Here is an 18,925-nt window from a genome sequence, read left to right on the forward strand (position 1 = left end):
TATGGCTTATTTTGCTCGACCCAATCCCACTTGGTTTAGATCACAATTTAAAAAAATGCTTACCTTCTGTGTTTAGGGATAATACGTTTTTAACAGGGTATCAAAACAAAAGGGGGTACAGTTTATAAACTTTACATGTAAGATAGATAGATATCAAGAGGAAGAGCTGTACGCGGTGTCGCGGGTGGTAGTTAGATGTTCACTATTGTTTGTTTAACTCGCCTTCTGCGATCGGAATATTAAAAGCTTGGTATGACTCAGCCTATTTTTTCAAAATACCCTGAATTTCAGTAAAAATCCAACTATCCAAATTTTTGATTATCCGAATGGGGTCCAGTCCCAATTGATTCCGATAGTTGGAGTTCTACTGTACTATTAATTTAACAATTAGAAATAAGAAATATAAATAATGAATATAAAAAAAATAACAATACTAGATTTCTTTAAACTCAGCTAATTAAATATTTTCTGGAAGAGAAGCATGACAATTTATTTTTGAAATAGCTCTCGTTCATGCAAAAGAAGTTCAGGATACAGGACAAGTCATTAACCAACAGCAGTTTCAGCAGAATTGCCTTTAGCTGAAGGAAAGGAAACAAGCTATTCAAGTTATATAGGATTATAAAAATAATTCACAACAACAGAATGTTTTGCTAGTTATATATAGGGCACTGCGTCTTGGCGAATAGTTAAGGATGGTGTAGAAGAGGACGAATCGCTTGGAGGTCTAAATTTTTTAACACTTACTGAAACCCCGGTCTGACTGGCCCACGGGAATTTTCACAAACGTATGTTGGCAACACTGTTTACTTGGGAGATTCCATTCCCCCAACACCTTCCCCATTTTTCCTCCCCTACCTGTTGATATATTGTTTGTTCATTTTGCGTGGGTGCAATGACCTTGACAGGTTGTCTGTTCATAACAAGCCCGTCTCTGTATTTTAAAGCGGGGTCTCACAGGCCAAGGGTTTCGGTTTGTGTCTTTCTAAGCGGGGTCCATTATTTTCAAATGGGGTCTCACAGACTGGGGGTTTTAGTTAGCACCAGCCTGGGTAAGGTTTCGGTATTAGTGTTAAAAGATCAGGAGTATCGATGACAGCAGTTAAAAAAGGATTGTTTACAGTTAGGTTTGAGTTTTTAATTTAATGAATAATTTGTGATATTGTGCGAATGTTTGATAATTTATTTTTTTTCTATTGTTTAGGTGCAAAGGTAGAACATTATGGCAATGGTAGATGTATTATACTATATCATACCGTAAATTTATGAACCAAATTTTATCAAACTGTGTCCTCCCCCCATTGCAAACGCAAAACTTGAGTATAACTGCAATAAGCATTTTATACTTATATGCCAACCCCGTACGAAAGACGGGTGCTCTGCTAGTTATTAATAACATTAATGTTATCACTTGTTCAATACAATTATTGAATGATTGATAGCACATTTCAATTAACAATCCACCCTTGTCCCCACTTGTCTCACGGGCCTCTCTGCTCACCGGTTTCCGCTTGCCGCTTCGTAGGCCCCCTCAGCCCCCGGGCCCTTCTGTTACACCACTGAATGTCCCGTCTGATGTGGAGAGATCTTAAGTCCAACTGACACTTCAGCTTGGAATCAGGAATACTTCAGTAGTCAAAACCAAGGCCCACACCAACCAATTGTCTGAAGCGGGTCTGATTTTCTAATTTTCTTTTGCACTAATAAGCAGGCCCTCTTTTATAAACAGGCAGACTGGACATATGCCCAGGGGCGCCCGCCCGCACTTGGTAAAAAAAAGGGGGCGCTGCTTTTGGGGTTTGCCCAGGGCTCCACTGACTCTTTAACGCGGCCCTGCTAATAAGAGTTTTTGAAACAATCACTATTTGACATCAGCATCAATATTCATTTGCTAGAGCTAGATGAATAATGATGCTGATATTGAATTAAATCAAATCCTAGAAATAAAAACCTTGTCAGAAACTGACCTTCCTAAATGCCCATCTCTGTCTACCCTCTTTTCTAAAATTGTTTTTTTTTTCACTTTTATCAGCCAAATACATCATTTTCTTGACACTTGGGCAAAGTAAGAAGAATTTAACATAATACATTAATATGTTGAACAATCACCTCATTCATTTTATTTGGTAGTTTAAAGATTAATTTTATAAATAAACGCCTGAAACTTTTGAGCTGCAATTTTTACTAACATATGACAGGTGTAATTTAGTTTAGTTAATTCCACCCTAAAGAAATTAACAATTCACATTCACAAGCAATATGAGACATACATTTCTTATAAAACAAAAATAAATCATATAGCAAAACCTCTAAAATATTGACAAAAATAATTCTTTTCCATTCCGTCTACATTAATTTGTAGGGAAAAAGGAAAAAAATTATACACGTCTAGAAATTAGTTTTTATTGGACAGGATTTAAAAGATTTTTCTAACTTGTATAATTTTATTGAACACAGCAAACCTTTCATATTTTGTGATAATAAAACTGGCAAAAGTAAATAATACGTCTCTAATTTAAAAGAAAAAGGAAACCACTCAAGACAAAAAAGAAAACATTTACAAGTTGTTAGTTTGGCAAAAGGAAATGCGGTTTCTAAACTTGAACAAATGATTACATGTCAAAAGTATTCATGTAAGATAATTTTATGTGAATGTCAAGAATAATATCAAAGGAGAATCCATGCCAGTGGAATATATAAGTGCAAGTTTATTGGGAAGATGAGTTCCATAAAGTATTGGATTTCTCTCATCCTATAATCAATAAGGTCAGTGATAAATGGGCGCTTGAGGTTGACTAGAGGGGAAGGAGGGTATATGCTCAGTCTATTGTTATCCACTTTGCTTGTTTAACCCTTTGTGCCTTGTGTAAGGTAATGTATAACTTTTTTAATCAATTGTCTGTTTTTTTATATTTTCAAATAACTTTGGTTTAAAAGAATGCAAACTTACATAAAGTTTTCATTCAGTGAGAAAGCTAATTAATTACACTGTAAAACACTGTAATTACACTGTTGTGTTTTGATTGGATTTCAAAATAAAACATGAGATCTTCACTTGGAACCCATGGCACCTGTGACCAAAAGTTAAATTTTGATTTAAGAATAACATGCTGTCAACGATCAAGACCAGGAAAAAAATTAAACAAAAAAAATGTGCCAGGAAAAATTATTTTAGACAAAATGATTAAGTCTGGCAGTAGCGTGAAAAAGGACGAGAACATATACAACTTTGAGATTTGTGGAACGCCAATCCATTTTGAACAATGCCGAAACATTAGTCCTTATAGGACGAGAATTTATAGCAATTTTCACTCGCTTTGCATTAAGAAAGAAACTGGTAAAAGAAATAAGTTTGAAAAAACCAAAAGCACAAAAAATAAAGCAAGGGAAAGTCACAGAAATTCAGACCAAGAAAGATACTACTCCTCTGTCAGAGATAAACCTGTAAAAAAAATTGTGAACAGAAAACCCATTAATTCTATTTTGACTCCACGAATCCCCTTGGAAATAAAAACAAGTCTGTTTCCAGAAAGTCAGACAAACTTCCACAACATCAAAGAACCTCTCTTGTTTTCTAATACAGAAGAGGCACGTCGGGCTATAACACACATTCTTAACTGTCAAAACGAAGAGTTTCTCAGTAACAGAGTTCGGCCGTTTGTTAGTGGTAACTTGTTGACCCGTTATATACAAGAAGTTTACGACCATTTGTACCAGAGACACGTGGAGACTCTGAACAACGTCTGTACAATCGAGCTTCCACCTCACAGGAGAAGTATACACATTCACAATAAGGATTATTTATATGAAGAGAGTTCAGAACAAAAGGCAGAAATCGTGGATACAGTGATAAATGAATCCTCAGATGAAGAATCAGAAGATCTCAGTGAAGGCTTTGAACATGTAAGCATTGACCAGCCACTTGTTAGATTGTCACCGATATCCCTGACCTGAGTTATCGATATAATCTTGTGTGTTATCTAGTTTTTGTCAAATCACTCTTATTTTTATCATGTACTTCCATATTGAGTAAGACCGTAATTTTAAATGAACTGTAAAATTGTTTATCAACTCAGTTCTTTGTGAATGATAAAAGCATAATCATTTGCACACTGTTAGATAGTCGTTCTGGCCAAGACGTTGACACATACAGTAGCACAGAACTGTTTCAGCATCAGCTTTCTCTGTTGCTCACACAGCCAGTACAAATGGCTACATTTCTTTATCTCGGCTCCCACCAGCTGGAAACTATTTTAGTTTTGTTGTTGCACATCAGGTACCTAAGAAAATGTTGAAAAAAAATTGTATACAACAAATGATGTTTTTTTGGTCAGTGCTACGGTGCTACTGTCCAAGCGAGAAAAGATTGTTCGTACCAACAGTTATCTGAGTGGCAAGGTCAGTTTATGTGAAATTTATCTGAGCTGCTGTACAACTGAAAGATTGGCTGGTTAAGGCAACCTAAAGATAGTTTTTCTGATTGCAGAGGCTTCAATTTTATTTTTAGTTCCGTTTAAGCAAAAACCGTTATTATTACAAATTTATTTTTTTTATAGGTAAAGCTTAGTATGTTGTTTTACACCTCAAATCCCTAAAACACCTAAGAGAAAGTTTCATTGTTGGATGCTAAATTTTCAACTGAACAACGAATGTTATCAGTATTACCACTTAAGCTATTTAAAAAAAATTAATTTGATCTAAATTTGAAGAGCAATCACAACTTTAGGTGGTCACAAGAATTAATTAGACGATAATGTATGTGGCAAAATCTATTAGCTCTAGTTGCCTACAAAATATAATCTTCTCCGAGTGTCAATAGTAATACTTTAGCTAACCACTATAAGTAATTTGATGTGTATGTCAAAATAAATACCTACCTACTTGAGCTGAACACAAAAAGTAACCATCTAATCTGAGAAACAAGAGAAATAAATATTCTTTAGCCGAACACCAAAGTAATTTGATCTCAAGTAGAAGCAATATGGGATGACAACATGGAATAGATTACTTTTGATGACTTCTACTTACACATGACTGATTTAAAGCGTTAAGAACAGTCTTTTACTGCTTGGAAGTCATAGAACCTTATTTCAGTAGACTATAACTGTTAAAAACATTAAAACTCGTCTTTGCTAAATAACTGAATAAAAATTTATCCAACCATAGTATTTTGTATTGATAAAAGTTGCCCTTGATTTGAATAGGTATGGTTAGAGAAATCCATAATCTTTAAAAATGTTTGTATTCCAAACTGTTAAAGAAATAAATTTGAGCTTTTCGAATTTACAGTCTAATTATTTCTTCATTAATTCTTTCTATTTTACTCTGGAAAGATGCTTGTTGGCTAGGCCCAGCGCACACGGTGTGACTGTTTTACAACAACTGTTGCAAACCAGTTGCGTCTGGAACCAGTTTGCAACTGAAACAAAACTTCTGTCCGCACACGGTGTGACTGTTTTACAACTACAGTTGCGTCTATTGTGCAATCAGTGGAGTGCAAATTTAGTGCAGTTACGTTGTTTTAAGGCCTTAAGTGCGCTTACTACATCGGACTCAGACGAAGAAGACGTTATTAGCTATTATCAATACCGAAGACAGCGAAGGGTACTGAGAGAGCATTGGGTTGACCCTTATTTGAGCAAGAATGTTAGTACTGTACTAGGCTGTTTGTAGCAGCTAGAGGTATTCAGATAGGAAATTTAAATTATAAACACTAAAAACACTATACGGCCGTCAAAATTTCACCAAAATACCACAAAAACACCCCGTGGTCTCGTGCAACTGAAGTCTGCAACGCAACTGCAACGTCGAGCCCACGGTTGTATGTGACTGGTTTCAAACTTTTTTTGAAATCGCATACAACCAGTTACGTCGTGTGCGCCTCCCCATTGCAATACATTACCGAGGTCTCAAAACAGTTGCACACGCAACTGGTTTGCAACGAAAGTTGTAAAACAGTCACACCGTGTGTGCTGGGCCTTAGGCAACCATGCTGCCATATTTCCTTGTTTAATTCAAACATCAAACCTCTAACAGTTGAGAATGTCTCTTAACCCTTTTGAGTTTCACAGGCAGATGTATCAGCCATCATCAAACTTTCACTTAACTATACAGGGTGTTTTTTTAACAACTTGCATCTTTATTTATGTAAAAACCGCAATAGATAGAAAAATGCAGTTTGCGGGAATCATCTATTGACGTAGGGGGCCCAATTTTTTTTTAATTCAACGTTACATTTACATTCCCCCCTTTCCCCCCTGCCCCCAACTTACTTTTTTTAAATAGCAAGTTGCCCCTTGTGACATATCAAATGAAAGAGCATAAAAAAAGAAAATGTGTGATGAAAAAAAAATTAAAATCAATAAAATTAAAATCTAAATTAAAATCAATCGCATAAAGTTAGTGAGACTCACAAATTTATGAACCAATTTTAATTTTTTTTTCACTAAATATCTTTCTTGGGTGAACATTTTGGTGACTAACTAGGACACTACACTGAGTAAAATTAAAGCGGCCAGCGACACCAAGAACGGACTGAACTGCTCCTGCTGTCTTGCTCCTGGTGGAGTTGTGTGTAAATACGTTTGTCTAAAGATTATGCAGACAATTATGATGAAGACATTTTTTCAAAATGGGTAGCCTCCGGATTATCGAGATACAATTAAAGTGGTTTAAATACCTGTAATGTCGACAATCCCAAGTGGTTGTGAAACAACTAGTTTCGGCTCATAACGGAGCCATCTTCAGGTTTTCCAAGGACATTATCACTTCTTCCGAAGGTCGTCAAAGTTCACAAATAATTTACATACATTAAAAACATTTAAAACACGTAATACGCATGCCTAGGCCTAAGCCTATGTCTAGACGTAAACTCCCGCCGGTCACGTCGTTAAAGCTAGGCCTAGGCATGCGTATTACGTGTTTTTAAATGTTTTTAATGTATGTAAATTATTTGTGAACTTTGACGACCTTCGGAAGAAGTGATAATGTCCTTGGAAAACCTGAAGATGGCTCCGTTATGAGCCGAAACTAGTTGTTTCACAACCACTTGGGATTGTCGACATTACAGGTATTTAAACCACTTTAATGATGAAGACGTTTAAAATTAATTTAAAAATTATTTAATTGTATTTCTCCTTGCAAAGGTGATCTGGATGATAGGAATTTAGATAGTTGGAGTCCTGATAGATTCAGTTTGGAAATAAGAGTTAATGTAAAACAAAACATTATAAAATATTTAGAACATATATGCGTAGGATATCAAGGGTCACAAATTAGACAAATATTTAATGTAACTTTACTGTAAATATGTCTTCTTAGATAAAAATGTTTTATATACAATATATTCAATTAAAGTTTATTAATGAGTACAAATGAATGGTGGTGACTTGGTGGCAGCCAAAGATATCTGGAGAGACTACTTTATGGCTGAATTAAAAATGGAGTTGCTCTTTTGGGAGTTGCAGATGACACAGCTGACCTGTAAATGGGAGGAAACTATAAAATGTCATTGATGAGTTGAGCAACTTTTGGGATACTTCAGAATGTCATCATGACGTCATAAAATAGTGCAACTATCGATCAATATAAACCAGATGGGCGGTTGTAGTCGTACTCGTAAGTTGTTTTTGTTTTGTCAAACGATTGAAAGAAGCAGTTTGTGGTTCGCCCGTTGGTTGCTGATACTGCTATTGCTGTGTAGATTGTATCGGAATAACTATAAACCTATCTATGGCACGGAATTCCCATGCAATATTCAGTAAAATTGATAGAACTTTTTAAGTCTAACAAATGTCTTTAACATAAAATATTTGAAAACTGGCTGAACTTAATCATCCAATCACCAACTGAATGGACTTACTTCAGGTCAAGTGTTTTTCAATGTTATTAAGTGGCTGGTAACCGCACTGAATTGGTGTATTGAGCTTTGTCAGTACTGACAATAGTAGCCTATACATTTGTGAAAATTGTTTCAGTCGGCTATTAGTTGCAGCAGGGTACACTAACCTACAGCACTTAGTTTAAATGGTTCAAAAAAGAGTTCTAATTGTCTAAAAACTTAGGTCTATCGTTATATTAAGTTATATCGTTAAGGCAAATGCCAGAATAGTTTTTCAAAAAGGTTACTTTACTTGAAAAATAACATAGGCAAATCGTCCTGGTATTTAAAAATCTGCAATAAAATCCCATTTTTGGGAAACTAGTATTTTGTTCCCAAATAGGCCTTAAGTATAAAAAAACTATGGACTTTTTTATAAGTTTTAGGTCTTTCCTATTGCTCTATTTCCTAAAGTGAAGAAGTGAAGAACTTCTTATAAACTTTATCCAATCTTTTGGCCACTACCTCTGTCATAGCCTAGGTCTATAATAAAAAATAATTTGTAATTACATTTTAACTAGTGGCTTGTAGGGGCAATAGCCCCTATATATATATTCTAGTAAATATTTTGTACAAATTATTAGTCTCGTGGGTTACCCTACCTTGAATTATCGTTTAAAATTTTTGTATATTATAATATGTATAAAAGTTATTACATACCTGCATAATGCAATTTTTTGATGTCTGTTCTGTTTAAAATATAGATTCCAAAGGACTGTTCATGTAGTGTGTTAATAATACAAACTTTCTAATCATTATATACATCTAAGGAAGATTTTCAATAATAATCTTCATGACTATTAATTAAATATTTATCAATTCCTTTGAATATAGACAAATTCACTTAAATAAAACACATAGAGATAATGTCATCCTCCAAATTGTATAATGCTAATTATAACAAAATCTCTCTGAAAACAACAGAGTATAGTATCCATTTTAATCGAACCCTTGGTCTTTATTTTGTTCTAGTACTATTTTAACATCATCTGGCAACTTTAACCGGCTAAAAGCTACATAAAGTTGACCATGGGTAAACACGGGTTTTTTTCAAATAAATGCCAACTTTTTGAAGGTTTGGCCTTGCGCTTTATTTATAGTAATATCGAAAGCTAATCGCAATAGGAATTGAATTCCTAAACTTAAACGGCATATTAGGATCTTTTGATGTTAGTTTTATTTTTGGCATGAAAAATATGTTCCCTTTGCCTACTCCAGTAATTACTTCTAACTTTACACTTTTTTCAGACATACCTAACACAACTAATCTTATTCCATTAACTAATCCAGACCCTGGAAAAAGTCTATATTTCAGCTTTATAATAGTATACATATTACAGTACATATTACCATATGATTTAAATTAAATAAACCACATGTTTTTAAGTAACCAAAGCAGACATGACCTGGATTCCCATGTTATTTAAATGTAAATTATTTTATTACGTAACGACCTTTTGGTGCATAATTAAGAAAAATGAATAATTTTCCCCAAAACTTCATGCCCAGACCTTTAAAATGAGACCTCTCCCAGCTTTCTACGGCCTCCCGTTCGCTCACAATTTCATTGTAAAATTTTGGGCTTACGGAATTAGATATATAGATTAAAATTAGCTAATTTAGTTATAACACAATCAAAAACAAAATTAGCCTATAACGTCAGAATCCATAGCTATAACCTGCATGCACATAACTTCCAAATTAATTATCATAGAATGATTCTCAATATTATTTATTTCCTTAGAAATAACAAAAGTTTTTAAACTCATAAAGGTCACTTAATAACTTAATGGTGTTTTGAAGGAACTAAACATTTCAAGTAGGCCTACATAGGGGGTTATATTTGACTTTAACCTTCCATCGGGCGCATCACGGAACTTACCTCTGGGTCACTACATTTTTTGTTTTAAAAACGGGTCGCCGAAAGACTGCCCCCCGGAAAACTACCCCCCCAAGCAGGTTCCTACGTCATATTGACGTCAGAGACCGGGGGGGGGGGGGCAGTTTTCCAGTCACGGACACTCAAATTTAGTTGCCAAACAGTTCTAATCTAACCTAACTTAACCAACCAAACTTGTTGTAACATTTCGAAAATCTGTTTTATATTCACCACATGCCTTTTCTATTATCCAACGGAATTACTCAAATTAAAATTAAAATTACATAGCATGGTTTGTCTAGGGGGGATAGTATTCCAGTCGCGGACACGACTTCCATATTGGTTAGTTAGCAGATTTTGTGACGTCACGTTTCACCTGGGGGGGTAGTTTTCCGGGGGATAGTATTCCGCATCCCCTTAAAAACCATAGTTTGCGTGTTGATTTTTTTCAGTTATCCTTGTATAAAATTATTTGTTTTCATAAGACCGTACGTGTTTTAATCTCATACACTAGTACAGTACAATTTCTTTCCAAGAGCTCTTTAGACCATAGTTTTTTTTATGCCATACACTATTGCAATTTTTTTCTAATTTTATACGATAGTTCTGTAAGCCTTTAGGTACAATACCTCCCCCGCAGCAAACCTGCAGAATAAGCGAATTTCTATTCACCTGATTGGATTTACACTAAAATGTCTCCTTAAAAATATCACATTTATTCTCTACTTAAATAGAACTAGAGTCTAGTTTAACGAGTACTTAGGTTTGCTGTAACAGAGAGGGTAAGTGTTTTTTTTTTTTTTAATGTTAATAGTTTAGTATGAAATAAATGCATTTTCCAAAGTCGATCAACATATCAAGCAAACTACAACAGTTTACTTATCCTCCATAAAAATAACCTGGGAGTATTAAATTTACAATTTTTTGGAGTTTTCATTGTAACTATTAGGCGCATAATAACGCTTCAATATACTAAATTATTTGTTTTTAAGCTCTACAAAATGGTTTGGAAAGAAATTGCTAAATTTTATGTTTTTTGCATAAAACCCACCATAAACCCCCGTTCCCATAGCCCGATCATGCTGGTTAGTGAACTTTTTTCGAATACGAACGGGGGTCTTATAGTAGGTAGTCAGTTGAAACCTTATTGTATAAAGAACAGCAGTTGGTTTGCATATTTTCAGATGTGCTGGCAAAACTATTATATATAAACCTAATATAATGACATATAAAGGAAAAGCAAAACGTATATCCGCTATGTAAAGAAAAAAAATCAAAAAGACACAGTAACCTTATTTAGTTAATAATTCTTCATTCAGGTGGAAAAAAGTCACATCGCGAGAGTTTTACAATCGATAATCCTGCGGCGATACGATAGTCAAGTGACGTCATGATCACATCCTGAGGTACCCCAAAAGTTGCTCCCCCAATGAGGAAGGCTGGCGGATACTTGCACACATATTTGTTTCTCCTATGATTTGTTTGGATTATTTTTAAAACAGTAAACCATGACTAATCTAAATATAGTTGACTTTGATAATCAGACAATTAATTGTGGTGTCAAGAGTGTTTCCCATTACAAAAAACTTACCAAAACAAAAAATGCAGTACTGATCAACCTAAAACCTAAAAAGGTCAATTGATCTAGATAATTACCAACCCCTGGACACAGCTGTAACAAGTAAGCCTGAATAACATTAAGAGTAACCTCTATTAGCCTACCATAAGTTTAAATGTACCTAAACTCACTTGCAACATATGCTGAACTGACAATCAAGCAAAACATAGTGTGTATATGACATGGTTCTTCATATCATATACTGTGTACTTATGAAACCCTACTGACAACCCCAATTACAAATCTGTGGGACTGCAGTTTTAACACAATTTTAGTTTTAGAATTGAGCATAGATTGGCCATGACATATTTAAGGAAGTGTTGGATTACCTAATGTGGCAGATTCTCAACGTCTGGTGTATTTATGAATGTAGTCTTTTGAGCTGTTGACATTCTGGTAGTGGAAAATCATTTATCTACAACTACGATAAATAAATTCACATATAAGTACCGATATGTTTGTTTACAATTTCTTATACGCAAATTTACCACTTACCACAACTTGTAAGGGAGGAAGACACTCCTCATGGAACAGATGATGACAGTAGAATATCACTATGTTGTTAGTCTGACTAGTGTCTGCAAAAGGACCATATTACTAAATTATGTAAAATCAACAATACTTGGAGTGGTTTTAAACAATAGCTGATTCTAAAAAGTAATCAGGTCATATTTTGGTCTAAAAATGCTAACTGTTCATAACACTGCAAGTTCATTTGCTTAGTATTTGCATAAAAAACATATTTCATGGCCCTCCAAACTTGATTTCACATATTAATAAACTAAATAAAAGGTTTATTTATCACACAAAATAAAAAAATAAAAATAAAAAAACTGAGTGAGATTATTATTGAACTAGTGAATAAGACAAAACTCACCTTTAACAATTATCTTTCTATGACAAGCTCCACAGAAGTAGTCATCTGCAAAAAAATATTCATCAGGCTCCTAACATTTTGTTCATCTGTTCAAGAACCAATGAAATTAAGTCCTTTTCAAAATCAAACTTAATTTTAATCAGTTTTCTTCAAGGAAATGCTCCAGGCCAGGATTTTGAACTGTAGAACACAGGATAGCTAATTAGAAGTACAAGTAGGCCAGAACTTTATCAAGTGTAGAGAGAGAGTTTGTTAAGTTAAATCAGGTACAAGGGTCGGTAATGGGTTTAAACCATAACAGTGAAGAAATCAATGTTTATTGATAAAACATTAAATCTAAAAAATACTGAAATAACTTCAAATGTTGAAAACTCCTGTATTTAAATTTAAGCACGGTTTAGATTATAACCAAGTATTGGATGTTTGTTATTCATAGGTTAAGTTTGGTTTTGAGACAAGTTTTTTTTAAGGTGGTGCAAGGTGCAAGCCTTTTTAAGTTTAGGATGTGATGGTTTCAAGATAGAATATGTAACAACACAGTCAGTATCAACATTTGTATAAATTGTTTATCAAGAGTAACACAACCAGAGTTAACTTACAACTATCTATTTGAGCATAACTCAATAAAAATAACTGTGGTGGGTGAGGACCAACAGTTGACATCTCGGCTGGGTTCTATGAGAGATGCAACTAAAATAAGGCGTTCTGTTCAAGCTTGGTGGTGGTTATCTCTAGAAACTTGTGTTAAAATACAAAGGTTTTTGTGTTCATAAGATGAGGAACAACATGATAAATAGGCTAGTTTAGTTACTGAATGGGAGCATAATGGGTTAGTTCTCTTTGCCATAAACAATACAATTCATCACATGTCAAAGACTCACCGTCAATAAGTACTCCGCGTTGCTGCATAGAGACAAGGCGTTCATGTAAGTTGAAATAGTCAGAAACTAATATTTTCTTACAACCTTCTTGTACTGACACCTAGAAAAAATAGATGAATTTAAGGATAAATAGAGAATTTCAGGGCTGAAATCAAAAGAAGATTAACAGTTCCGTTGAACTTACCTTTGATATTTATCATCAAGTTTGAAATTCACGGCTGTTCTAGATTAACAAACTTTGCAGGAAGTAAAAAATAATATATGAATTGTTGGTTAATAAAACAAAATTATAAACTCTTATAACTCACCAAAAAGGCATACCGAGTCTATGAAGGAAATTGTTTTAAATTGGACCAACAACAATTTAAAAAAGGTTGGCGGCCTCTTTTAACCTTGCATTTGCCTGTCGACATCGGCTATTGACCTATGCCTGGATTGTATCCAGCAAAGCCAGGGGTGAGCCGGTACAGTACAAGGGTGAACTCTACTGATAAAAAGTACCCATAGCAGCAGTGAACAGGATCCAAACCCCAAGACATTGCTGCCTTTGGGCCTGATGTCCGTGACGCTACCAACTCACATAATCATTTAACTCAATCATATCAACTAGTATAATGGTTTAAATACTAGGGATGGACGGGTCGGAAAATTATTTGGAAAAAAATATTCCTGATTTTTGGGACGGGATTACATTTGATTCGGGAATCTTTTGGGACGGGATTTGATCTGATTGTCGGCGATCTTGCCGCTATGGCGCCATGACCGCTAGTCATTTTGACGATTGCGGCGTGACCATGGAGTCATACCGACGATCCCGCCATGACCGCGGAGTCATACCGACAATCACGCCGTGACCGCAGAGTCATTTCGACAATTGCACCTTGACTGCGAGTCGCAAGTTTCTATACCTGTAAATTTTTACCCATTTTTGATTTTATAGATCAGAGCCACAAACGGTAAAAATTGATTTTGTTTGTCTTTTTTGGTAACTGCAATACTCAAGACTTTTTTTTTTAGTCACAGGAAAATATCCTGTCCTGGAAATCAGGAAGGAAATAAAAATCCTGTCCCGTCCCGTCCTGAACTAAAAATTCAATCCCATCCATCCCTATTAAATACCTTCAGTCACCAGTTCAAATTATGTCGGCTGGTGCAACCTAGGTTTCGGCACGAAGTTGTACCATCATCAGGCCCAGGGCTGGTTTAACCCATACGCGAACTACGCGGTCGCATATGGCGCCACAAAAAAGTGGCGCCAACGGGACAAAATTTTTTTCAGAAGACAAAATTGGAAACACGTTTACTGACAAGTGAACAACTAAATTTTGTTTTTTTTTTGCTCAGAGTTCAAGTATCCAAAGCACCACACCAAAGGAATTTATTCTGTTTTGTACCAACAGCACCTGAAAAATGCGTTCAATTCAAATGTAAAGCACTTCAACTCAAGGACACTTTGCACTTTACAAAGGACACACTTTGTAACTTACTTCTTAATTTGACAACTGCTCTGCATGAAAAATGTTTGACTCTTCCAATACATTTATAATATGTCTACTGGAAATAAACATGTCTTATGTCTTATGTCTTAAGGACTCAAGGCATTGATTTGCACTATTTACAGTTTCGATTTGTAGTGAGCTGACGCTCGGCAGTGTACAGCGCGGCGCCTGTGGGTTTCATTTCTTGACTCATGCTCGAGATAAGCGCGCAGCGCCACTTGTCACAGCAAGAAACTTCCCCCTCCCTTCTTTCCCTTATTACTCACCCCTGTTATTCATTGTAATAGGCTTTATAAAAACGGTACTTTCCTGTTAAAGGGAACATTTCATTATTATTGATGATTTTTTTCTCGATATATCGATATTAACAAATTGAAACATATCAGCTGACAACTACAATAAATATTGTTCAGTATCAACAAACAATAATGAAATGAAACTGTTATAAAAAAAACCTAACATAACTAACCAAACTTGCTGTGTAACATTTAAAAATTCTGTGTTTAACTTGCCTTTTCTATTATCAAACGGAATTTTTAAATGGTACAGGAAGTTTGGTTGGTTATGTAAGGTTAGCTTAGAACAGTTTCATTTCTTAATCCATATAATCGAGTATTTTAGCCTAAACAAGATCAGTTGTCTATTTTTAATGGATCGGAAAACATAAAAAATATCGATATATCGAGAAAAAAATCATCGATAATAATGAATGTTCCTTTTAACAGGAAAGTACCATAAAAACTTATATCGTATCCAAGTAATCCTGTGAAAATTGACTTCACATTTAGAAATAAATTGTTAACTTTGGGTTTTGCTAAAGTGTACATATGATAAGTAAAAGTGTAAAACTGTTAAATTTTTGTGAATAATAAACAGTAGTTGAAAAAAAGTCTTTTATTGCAAGTATTCTTCTAACCTAAACTTATAAAATAGTGCTTCCCAAAATTTTTGGGGAAACAATTTTACAAATCAAATAGGGTTAAGTTATGTTCATGGGTGATGGGGTGGGGGGGAATTCTAGGTGGCGCTGATTCGGGTGTTTGCTTAACTATGAAAAATTCCTAGAACCGGCCCTGAGCGGGCCAGTTTGAAATATTCAGTCCAATGGAGATCACTTGGTTAAAACTACTAACAGTTCACGACACAAACATATATACATTTAAACAATGGTACCGGTATTTACAGAAAGACGACAACATTTTGGTAGGTTCACCGGCCCCGACAGGTGACATCCAAGCCATAACTAGAATGATGGTAAACTTAAACTTCTAGAACGATCTAACTAGTTGTGGCTTGATATGGATAGGCAGACGGATGGATTCCTGTGTGTGTGTTGCCAGTTGCCACGTTTGATAACATGGGGAGCAAATTTTAGTCCATCTGTCTCTGTGTACCCCTGCCTTAAGTCACCTAATAGGTTCAAAACATCATATTTTTAAAATTTCAAACATTATAACAAACACTTTGAAATACCTGTAAGTTATAGTCTTGCATAAGTTTTACAAGAGAATTCTTCAGACCAGGAATGGCAAGACTGTTGTCTATCCTTTGAACTAGAAGACGAGGGTCTATATAAGTTCCGATTCGCTGGAGTAAAAACGTTATGAAATCTGTAAATGAAAAATAAAAAAAACATTACACAACAATATTACCAAGTTTAAGGCAGGTCTACACGCAAGGATTTACCATACGTTTTACCAAATCGGGAATAAATGTTATATTTTTAAGTATGGTTAGACACTTTATGGTCGCCATTTCAAAGAAAAGTATAAAAGTTATTAAGTATTTCAGTGTAAATCCAATCAGTCAAATGGAAATTTGCTTAGTCTGCAGGTTTGCTGCGGCGGGGGTATTTTGTTTAAATATTTGTTTTTGTTGTTTGTTTACAACATTTTACAAGTAAGGACACTTTAAGCCCTAAGCCTATTTTGATATTTTTCTCTGTTAATATACTTTTGTAGGTTATATCCTTTTATGTCTTTTACAATATATTAGTTTTAATCGTCATTTCCATATTTAACTAAATAAAAACAAAAAAAGAAAAATGTGTGTCCTCCTTCTCTATACTAATGTCAAAAGTAGCAAAACAGGTGTTGTGTGCAATCCCTACTAAACTCAATAATGCTGTCAACTCCTATCCAAGCCATACACCGTTTATTTAAGGTGGGCCTCTTGCGCCAGCAAAGCATTATTGACACATTATTAACAGCATGAACATTGTAGAGCTTAGTATGTATTGCAAATGTACGGGATTTGAATCTGTGCATGTAGAAATACCTCAACGCTACACTTGTCAGTAGGGATGGACGGGATTGAATTTTTAGTTCGGGACGGGACGGGACGGGATTTTTTTCTGTGCATAAAAAAAAGTACTGTACTGCAGTTACCAAAAAAGACATACGAAATCAATTTTTACCGTTTGTGGCACTGATCTATAAAAACCAAAAAATGGGTAACAATTTACAGGTACCTATAGAAACTTGTGACTCGCGGGTCACGGGGTGATCGTCTGAATGACTCACGGTCATGGCGCGATCGTCGTCATGACTCGCGGTCACGGCGCGATCGTCGTCATGACTCGCGGTCACGGCACGATCGTCGGTATGACTCGCGGTCACGGCACGATCGTCGGTATGACTCGCGGTCACGGCGCGATCGTCGGTATGACTCCGCGGTCACGGGGTTAACGTCGGTATGACTCCACGGTCACGGCGCGATCGTCGTCATGACTCGCGGTCACGGCGAGATTGTCGTCATGACTCGCGGTCACGGGGTTATCGTCGGTATGACTCCACGGTCACGGCGCGATCGTCGTCATGACTCGCGGTCACGGCGCGATCGTCGGTAGAACTCCGCGGTCACGGCACGATCGTCGGTATGACTCGCGGTCACGGCGCGATCGTTGGTAGGACTCCGCGGTCACGGCGCGATCGTCGGTATGACTCGCGGTCACGGCGCGGTCGTCGGTAGGACTCCGCGGTCACGGCGTAATCGTCGAAATGACTTCGTCTCCTGCGTTCGCGGACCTATCGCTCGCAATAACGGCGTTATCGGCACTCGCGAAGTGGAAAAGTCGCCGACGATCGGACCAAATCCCGTCCCGAAAAATTCCCGAGTCAAATGTAATCCCGTCCCGATAATCGGGAATATTTTTTTCCCGAAAAATTCCCGAAATTTCGGGACCCGTCCATCCCTACTTGTCAGTGTAACGCCTTAGCCAACTGAGCTACTATGCCACCAATACCACAGTCAGCCGAATGCTACTAGTGCAGCTACAGTACGCTCTTGATTATCCGAGCCCTGGTTATCCGCAGTCGTTTGAGGTCTGTATATATGTACGTATACGTATATATTGTATTTTGACTGTAGTAAATGTATATATTTATACAACAAAAGGTTTAAGTTACCTTGTTACCTGTATCCGTCAAGTGATCCTCAATTGTAGTTGTTTGACTACAACTGTTTCGTGTTTATAAACACATCTTCAGGTCAATGTTGCATTGATTTATCCCAACATTGACCTGAAGATGTGTTTATAAACACAAAACAGCTGTAGTCAAGCAACTACAATCGAGGATCACTTGAAGGATACAGGTAATTTAAACCTTTTGTTGTAAAAATCAGTGATCCAAAGGTTATACCATAAAAATAGATATTTATGTTTGTCTCTTTAGGGTTAATAACAATTTTAATGATTTTAAACTTAGAAGAGATGGCCACCACCACAACACAAGGCACAAGTGGCAGATAGAAAACCGGACAGAACTAACAATAAAATTGGCTTCAGTTGTTCCATAAGGATGGGAAATCTACTAAGGGACTATGTTTTATCTATGGCAGTAGTGGACAAAGTTCTGTATTGAAAACAAATTTAAGTGAACAAAATACAACTTTGTACGACAACTGTAGACAAAGTTTTTTCCCACTTATGAAGACTACAGTACCAGGTCGCTTGAGAGAGCAGTTGATGAGGTCCTCCCAGAGATCAGGGTCGTCATGTTCCTTACAGAAGCTTATGGCTTGCTCTATATCTCCCAGCTGTTGTGTGATGAGCTCCAGAGCTTCCTTGGTATTGCCTATCCTCCCTACAGAACACCAAGTAAGAGATACATTTTCAAACAATATGAAGTGGTTTCAGTCTATATATTCAGAGTTATTGATGTAGTATGAGGTGTGGCTATAAAAAAACGAGACTTGTTTTCTACGAGACAAACGGTGTGAGCAGAAAGGCCAAACACCATATTGCTTCATAAGGAAATTTCAGAGTCAAGTTTTGGCTTCGTGGAGATTAT

At 36.0% G+C, this 18,925-nt stretch overlaps 1 protein-coding gene across 1 annotated transcript in view; it reads right to left on the minus strand.

Moving 5' to 3' along the window:
- Positions 1-7,274: 7,274 nt before the first annotated feature.
- Positions 7,275-18,925, minus strand: part of LOC128990841 (vacuolar protein sorting-associated protein 41 homolog) — a 36,029-nt gene continuing 24,378 nt past the window's right edge. The window contains exons 14-19 of the mRNA XM_054413455.1: positions 18,578-18,718; positions 16,107-16,243; positions 13,135-13,234; positions 12,254-12,298; positions 11,872-11,954; positions 7,275-7,480 (exon numbers count right to left, since the gene is read on the minus strand). Of these exons, the coding sequence (XP_054269430.1) occupies positions 7,418-7,480; positions 11,872-11,954; positions 12,254-12,298; positions 13,135-13,234; positions 16,107-16,243; positions 18,578-18,718 (569 nt within the window). The 3' untranslated portion in view covers positions 7,275-7,417. The remainder of the gene's footprint in view (positions 7,481-11,871; positions 11,955-12,253; positions 12,299-13,134; positions 13,235-16,106; positions 16,244-18,577; positions 18,719-18,925) is intronic.

This window comes from Macrosteles quadrilineatus, unplaced genomic scaffold, assembly GCF_028750875.1.
Source record: "Macrosteles quadrilineatus isolate MER2022 unplaced genomic scaffold, UCM_ALF_1.0 Scaffold_3__2_contigs__length_128488019, whole genome shotgun sequence".
NCBI lineage: Eukaryota > Metazoa > Arthropoda > Insecta > Hemiptera > Cicadellidae > Macrosteles > Macrosteles quadrilineatus.